General features: G+C 38.6%; 1 protein-coding gene across 5 annotated transcripts in view; it reads left to right on the plus strand.

Annotated features, from left to right (window-relative positions):
- Window positions 1-7,057, plus strand: part of LOC122025682 (aspartic proteinase 36-like) — a 51,049-nt gene extending 43,992 nt beyond the window's left edge. For 2 of the 5 annotated variants that reach the window (XR_006123805.1, XR_006123806.1), the window contains one exon: window positions 3,593-3,646. Coding sequence is in view for 2 of the 5 variants with exons in the window: in XM_042584520.1 (XP_042440454.1) it covers window positions 3,593-3,664; window positions 6,426-6,571 (218 nt within the window). In the remaining 3 variants the exon portion in view is untranslated. Of the gene's footprint in view, window positions 1-3,592; window positions 3,665-6,425 lie in introns of those variants that run through there. The other 3 variants (XM_042584520.1, XM_042584519.1, XR_006123804.1) reach the window with 3 other exon arrangements.
- Window positions 7,058-7,502: the final 445 nt, after the last annotated feature.

Here is a 7,502-nt window from a genome sequence, read left to right on the forward strand (position 1 = left end):
TGAATTCTGTATAACTATCATAATCAACTTCAATTGATAATCATTGTCAGTTTACTAGAGCTCTATCCAATTTGCAAGACACCACACCATTTGTCCAAGTTAAACGACATCCAATTGAACGAAGGTCCACAAGGCCGCAAGCTTGGACAAAAAGTTGAAGATCCATCATTTCATGATTTGTAACCGATAGCCCTCCATTCTTTTTCATGGATAGATAATATTGAGTTAAAGTCCTCATGAGTAGCCAAGGTTCTTTTATATTCTCGTCAAGTTGGGTAAGACCCTCTCACAACGGTCCTTGAGTGACTATAACATGCAATCCATAGGCAAAAATAACTAAGAAACCCCTCTATGTAATTCAGCACTTGATATGGCAGCGCATGACTGGTCCGTTACCATAATAATGTCCATGTCAACTTGTACATCCCAAAGAAGTAGTATACGCCCACGGTTAGAATAGTTCAAATTATTTGCATTACCCATACCTGTAAATTTCCGTTGTAGAATTGGATCAAGGGTGACCTCATTGAGTTTAGTTTCTAGAAGTGCGAATACTTGCAGATTTTTGTGCTTAAGAAGGTGTTGTGAAAGCCTCTTACATTCCAAGTGGTTACCTTCATTGAGCATTTGTTCGGGCTGCTTGCGCTCGCAATCGCCTTCTATATTGAATATTTTGCTTGTGCCTAATGTTGAGGGTTGAGATCCTCCAGATGTGGCAGTGTTGGAAGAAAGTTGCACAGTACCGGCTAAGAGCCTTGATGCCAGGCACTTTCGGACTGATCATCTTTACGCACCGAACTTGCAGCCTCACCCCATTGAGGTTGAGCCAGTGGTGCTCTGCTTCCCCTGCTGCTCCTCTTCTGAATGCAATTGGGAAATATCCGACTGTCCTTCAAACTAGCCAGGATCAGTTGGGTGTTCCACCTCCACTAGATCCACCACCTATACTATGACAAGTTCATTTGCTAGAGCTTCTTCATTTGTTGCTTCACCATTTGCTTGTGGAGGGGCTCTTGGACGCCATCCATACCTTGAACGGCGTCTACCTCTTGCAGATTGGGAGCGTCCGCTCATTGTATTTCTGTCTGATGTCCAATTCTTCGACGTTCCTCATAGAAATCCAGCATAACCTTATATAATGTCTCCAAATCAAGATGAGCCCGGTAGTGTAACTAGTACCCTCTTGATTCTTTCTCCAATTACTGAGATCTCCACCAAGAGGTGAGCAAATGTCAACCTCTCTTGAGTATGCATCAACTTGTTGGTGTACAGTGGCCTGACCACTTCAAAACCAATCATGCTAAGTACCTTTGGTGTCCAACAGTCCGAAGGGAGTCCATGAATCTGAACCCAAGCTGGAATGAACCACCCGTCCTCCTCGAAGAGATAACAGTTTGGAATGTGCTTCAAGAATAGCGGAATTGCAAAGGTAAAGTAAGGCCTTCCAAGCAACACGTTCTCCTGATCCGCAATGGAATCAAATCTGTAAATTACCCAGCCGCTTTTGTTCATGAAATATTTGTAAGGAACCCTCTATCTATGAGCCATCGCCTGCACTCCGTCCCTCCCTGGGCACCTTCCTATGAAGCATCCGACCAGACAATAGCCCATTGATTCCTCCAGCGTTTCAATGTCGTCATAACCAAACTGTATTCTTCCCCCTATGGCCTTGTGCTGTTGTAGATGTGTTGCCATCTTCGCCTTCCGATTATCTTTGAAAAGACCTGCTCAGGACCTCCTATGTTCCTGAGCCCCTTCTCCACCAAGAGGACTATCTGTTATCGGACGTTCAACATCTCCAGCCGGCACTTCAGTTACTCCAGCCCCTTGATTCTGATCAGCGGCCTCTTCCCGATTCTGATCACCATCCACAGTCTCATCTTGCCTTCCACCTCAGTTGCAGATGGAGTATCCTCATTGTCCCCCATGGCATTGTGTGCTTGGTCAGCAGCCACATCAGCATTGTCCATAACAGACATGTCCTCCATGTCATTACAGGCATCAATCCCATTGGCATTCAAAATTGGCGCCTCTTGATTGCCCAATGGTGTTGTTTGGTGGTCTGCTGCGATTGGGCCAGCAACGATTGGGCCAGCAACTTTGTTAGATGATGCCCTCTTGGACTGGCTCATGGGGGATTGTTTGGATCCCTTCTTTTTTTTTCTCATTGGTCAAGAACACCTCAACATATCCCAAGAAGGATTTGCCGTCCAGCTTCCCCAATCAGCAACCAGCCTCCTTGGAAAGGCAGCCTCAATGGGGGCAACCACCCAGCTTCCACCAGTGACCAACCGGCAGTTGTTGGGAAGCCAATTGGTTGACTAAGGCTGTTAATTGGCCTGCACACTTACCCAGGATGACCAGCAGCCCTCACCTATGATGTTGGTGATGGCCGGAAAACCTCCAAAGACCCAGAAAACTCTCTGGTGTTGTAGTGACTATATGTGGGGACGATGGAGAGAAGAAATCACTGGATTAGGAGAGGTAAAGAAGGAGAGAACTCACCTGTACCGCTAAGAAAAAACCTTGGACCCTCACCCTCCGGCTACCTCCGAGAGCCACTGCCTTCCCCTCCCTTGCTGTCAGCGGAGAGCCAAGAGACCTTCGACTTGGATTTACTGTGTTTGCATCTGACTGACTAGGTTAAGTTTTAAATATTGGAGTTGTATAAATTAGTTTGTATGTTGATCAGGCATGGCACTCAAAAATATATGTCTCAATATATAGATTTGGGATAAAGAAAGACAAGGAAAGAGGAAGAGAATATAACCCTAAAGCATAGGGAAATCAAAGAGAAACATAAGCCAAATGGATAGGAAATAATGAAAAAAAGCAAAAAAAAACTTTACTGACTTGTCACACTGTTAGCTGTACTGACTCGGTCTGTTTGTGGTTGATATTCACAATGGTCTGAGAATGAGAATTAAAAATTAATATGTTAAAGAGTTATTTTTATACGAATCTACTTGGTGATGTTTATGTGTAATACTCAATCATATCTTATGCATTAACTCTTCTACAAATCCAGCATGATATTTTCCCTCAACTTCATCGTTCAAAGCAGCAAAAAGTTGGGCTGTTGCAATTTGGTGTAGAGAAGACATTTTTCAAATATTGACATCACTAGTTATTTAGGCGAGTAGGTTAGGTTTCACATATAAGGAACTAAAAACCATACTGATATGAGCCTATATACGAGGAGTTTATTTTGAAAGAATCATATATGGTGTTAATATCGCGCAAGTGGCTCCTGAATAGTTGTTAGAACCTCATTTGTGATTCATCTCTGCCTATCATTTGTGAGTAAAATTCTTTGTCGTTTCAGATTCTGGCTAATACTGGGATGTTAACACATATAAATGCATCTGTTGAGGTTTCAATTCTCCATAGACTTCCCATGCATTATGAAAATGGTTATTTACCATCCGCGCGTGTAAAGTTTTTTTTTTTCAAAAAGAAAATGATACTGAAACCCAATTTCCTTTTGCTGGTCTTAGTTTAGATTTTTTTTTTTAATTTTACTTCTTTGTACATGTCACTGCAACTGACTTTCATCTCACATCATGATATATTTGAAATTCTTATTTTGCAGATTTAGTCCTATCAAATAAGTTAATCGTCTATGATCTTGAGAACCAAGTCATTGGATGGACTGAATACAATTGTAAGTTGCCCTCAATATTTTTATTAAATTCTCTTGCTAAAACAAAAGTAAATAACAATAATAATACTCGTTAAGAGTTCATGATTGATTTGCCTCTACTCTGATGTTACAATCTATATGTGGATTTCTTGTTTGCCAATTGAGCTTTTTGATGACATGTTTGAATGGAAATTAAGCACAGTAGACAGTAGTGTTTGTGCTAATGACTCTAATCAAAGCATTCCCCTCAGCTGTTCAATTTACATATGGAATTCATGTATCTGAATTGAGCTTTGGTAACATATTTGAAATGGGAATTGAGCACAGTAGACAATGATATTTGTGCTAATGACCATCATCAAGATGCTTCTGACAAACATGATAACAGTTTTTTTAAGGAAAGCAAAAAACCAATCTAAATCAGTTACATTAAAAATATCTACATGTAGATGCCCAAGGTTCAAAATCTTGAGTTTCGATCTTTCACTAGAACCATACTATTTTAGTATCCTATTAACGTTCCGATGCATGGTGTCAGTGATGGATTGAAGATTGAATGACAAAATAGATGAAGTTTAAGAAGGGCATGAATGCATGATATGGAAGTTGAACAAAGAAGGAGATGAAACATAGAAAGTAGATATTCTTTGTGCCGAGTGTATCGTGTGCCGAGTGGTATTGAGTTTTAGTTATTTACTAGAACAATACATTTCTACCGTTTCGCCCGGCACGCTATAAAATTTCAAACCATGGATATGCCTACGTTTAGAAATTAGAAATTCAAATAAAAAGCTAAATAAAAATCAGAGTGCATCTATAAAATGATAAGACTATCATTTTTATCAGCCAATGGAACACTCTTGAGGTCAATTTGGGTCTGCCTGAAAATGTAATTGTTCCACTCACACTGGATGGCCAAATTCACCCAAAATATGATCCCAAAGGACTTTCTTCTCATGCTTTGAAGGTTTCAAACCAAACTAAGAGCAGCTAAATTAGATGTCCTTGATGGGAGAGGGAGTGGAGTGGGAAAGCTTCTCCCAATCAGACCTAGCAACTCTCAATGTAACAGCAGACATGTTAGAACTTGTAACCTTGTAGGCATAACATGGATGGTGAATCAGGTAACTTTTGGCATGCATGTACTTTCGGCAATGGATGTAATTTATCTGCACTAAAAACAATCATGGAACTTATCTGCTTAAAAAAAACAACAGTAACAGCTGGATTAGACCTCTCATTTCTTTGCACTCCTGCTCTTTTCCATAAAAATATCTGCTTGTATCATATCTCTATGTAACTTAGTGAACAGATGGAAATGCGTGCAGCCATATATGCAAATGGAAGAGGCCCATATTAGAAGTGAATATCCTATGTGCAAAGCCATTCAGGAAATTGTGAATGCTTGGGAACAACTAAAAACGTGCAGTTCTCGGCAAACACTTTAGTTGAATTTAGTTTTTATTTACCTTGGTTAATTCGCCAAACTAATAATATCAGAGTTGCTTTCGTGAGGATGATGCTTTGTACAAGTGTGAGTTTACTCGTTGCAACCTGAAAACTAGTTCATATGCTAGAGTAAGGCCTTACATTGAACCTCCAGATATGACATTACCTTAGCCTTATGCACCTGGAGTACTGTTATCAACTTATACTATCTTGCTATCTCGTTGATGCATTTGTCTTTTATATTTCTGCTTATTTCACCTCCTGTGATTATTCATACTGTAGTTCATACAGTTCGTCATTGAGCAAAAGTATCATCGTAATGAGTTAGTCATACCAAGCCACACTTAAAAATCTATTCTTGTTCTGAACATTCTTGTTTAAGGTTGAAGCCTGTTGTCGGTTCTTAGTGGTCTACTGTTGACAGTTTGAATGCTTTTTTGATCACCATATTGTACTAGTCACTTCCTGACTAAAAACCTGAATCAGATTCCAATTGATTTTAGTTAAATCATCGAAGTAGAACCTTTTGAAATGATTGAATTCTTGATCTAAATGCAATTTGTTATTTAGTTATGAATATGATCAAAGAAATTAAAATGAAACATAATTTGATACAGTTGGGTATATTAGAGTGAAGATTGATGTGCTAAATAGTATAATTTGCCGATACATATGTTGCCTGAAGACGATTTTACCTGAGGTTCTCTCTGACCTGTTGGTTTTCCTACTTTTTCCTTTTGTTTAGCATATCCAAATTTCAGAAGTTTATGCAATAGAATTACACGTCATTATTATCATGTAGCTTTAATTGAGACTCATTACATTTAGCAATGGTAAAAATTGACAAGAAGGGTAGAACCACAAGACCAAAGAACCAATAGACACAATAAGACAATGAGACTTGAAGCAGCTGGAATTGACACTCAGTTAGGAGAAGCATGGCTTGAAATTTCATACCATGTCAAGCGAAATGATTAAAATGTATCATTTTGATAAACTACCGAAACTTGACACTATTCAACATTGAGATAATGTCTCATGTGTTGTGTCAATTGTATCGATGAGTATCATTTCATGTTAGCACTCGACACCAGACAACAAGCAGAGCAACTTTTTCAAGCATAATATATTTTCGTTTCTCCTCACAGCAACCAAACACTTTTTTTTATCATCCAGTTTCCTTGTTTCTTATTGTTTTCTCCATTTCATCAAATTTAAGAATGAATTGCTTTCCCTTAGTGCAGAATGGATAAGATCCCTTAAACTGATTCAATTTTGGAGTTATCCCACTTCATTCAGGTATAAACTTACTCATGAACTGCACTCATCTTAGGTTCCTCAAGCATCAAAGTCCAGGAAGGCAAGACTGCGACAACTTATTCTGTGGATGCTCATAACATTTCTTCTGGCAGAAGATTGCAGCTGCAAAGTTCGACGGTATTATTGCTCCTAACCTATCTTCTTCATTGGATTTATTGAATTTGACTAAATTCGCCTCATTCATATTCTTTAAAAAAAAACTGTCCCTTTGCTTTCTGGCTTCAACATGACCCCTTTTTTTTCCTTTGAAGAATTCATTCCTCAGACCACAGGCAATGATAATAGATTTATGTATATTAACAAATTTTGAAGGAAATAATGTTGATTTGCTTGATGTTTGATGAGTTGGATGTCATAAATTTATGTAGAATGGGTTCTTTCATTTCAAGTTTGTTTGTTAATATTGTTATAAATGTATAAAAGAAACTAGGGCTTTGTTGCTTACGGTGTTTTCACCCAACATTGTTGTCGCTTTGCAACCATGTCTCTCTCCACCTAAGTTGGCTTCATCGAGATGTAAATTTCACTAGATGCACATGGTTTATAGTATGGGTGCAAATGATTTGAGCATGTTCGTGAGCTTTTCGAGTCGGCTTGAAAAATATTTGATTCATGTTCGAAACTATCCAATTCAAGCAACGGACAACTTCTCACTTGGGGAATTCATTGTAAAAATTTGATAATGCATTATTTATGTATATTAACAAATTTTGAAGGAAATAATCTTGATTTGTTTGATGTTTGATGAATTGGATGTCATCAATTTATGTAAATTGGATTCTTCCATGCCAAGTTTATTTGTTATTATCATTATAAATGGATAAGAGAAACTAGGTTCATTGAGATGTAAATAGCGGATTATTCTTCACTGATTGATGCCTTGGCAAAAAAGATGAATGCCTGGCCGAAGCACACATGGACTTATGCAGGAAAAGCTCAGTTAATCAAGTCTGTGCTGCAAGGGGTTAAAATGTTATTGGATGTTTATATTGTCATTGCCTGCTGGGGTCATTGACCAAATCTATAGCCTTTGCTGTAGCTTCTTATGGATTACCAAGCACCCTCCAATTGGTTGGTTGGAGTTGTGTAA

The sequence above is a fragment of the Zingiber officinale genome, chromosome 9B, assembly GCF_018446385.1.
Source record: "Zingiber officinale cultivar Zhangliang chromosome 9B, Zo_v1.1, whole genome shotgun sequence".
In the NCBI taxonomy this organism is placed as follows: domain Eukaryota; kingdom Viridiplantae; phylum Streptophyta; class Magnoliopsida; order Zingiberales; family Zingiberaceae; genus Zingiber; species Zingiber officinale.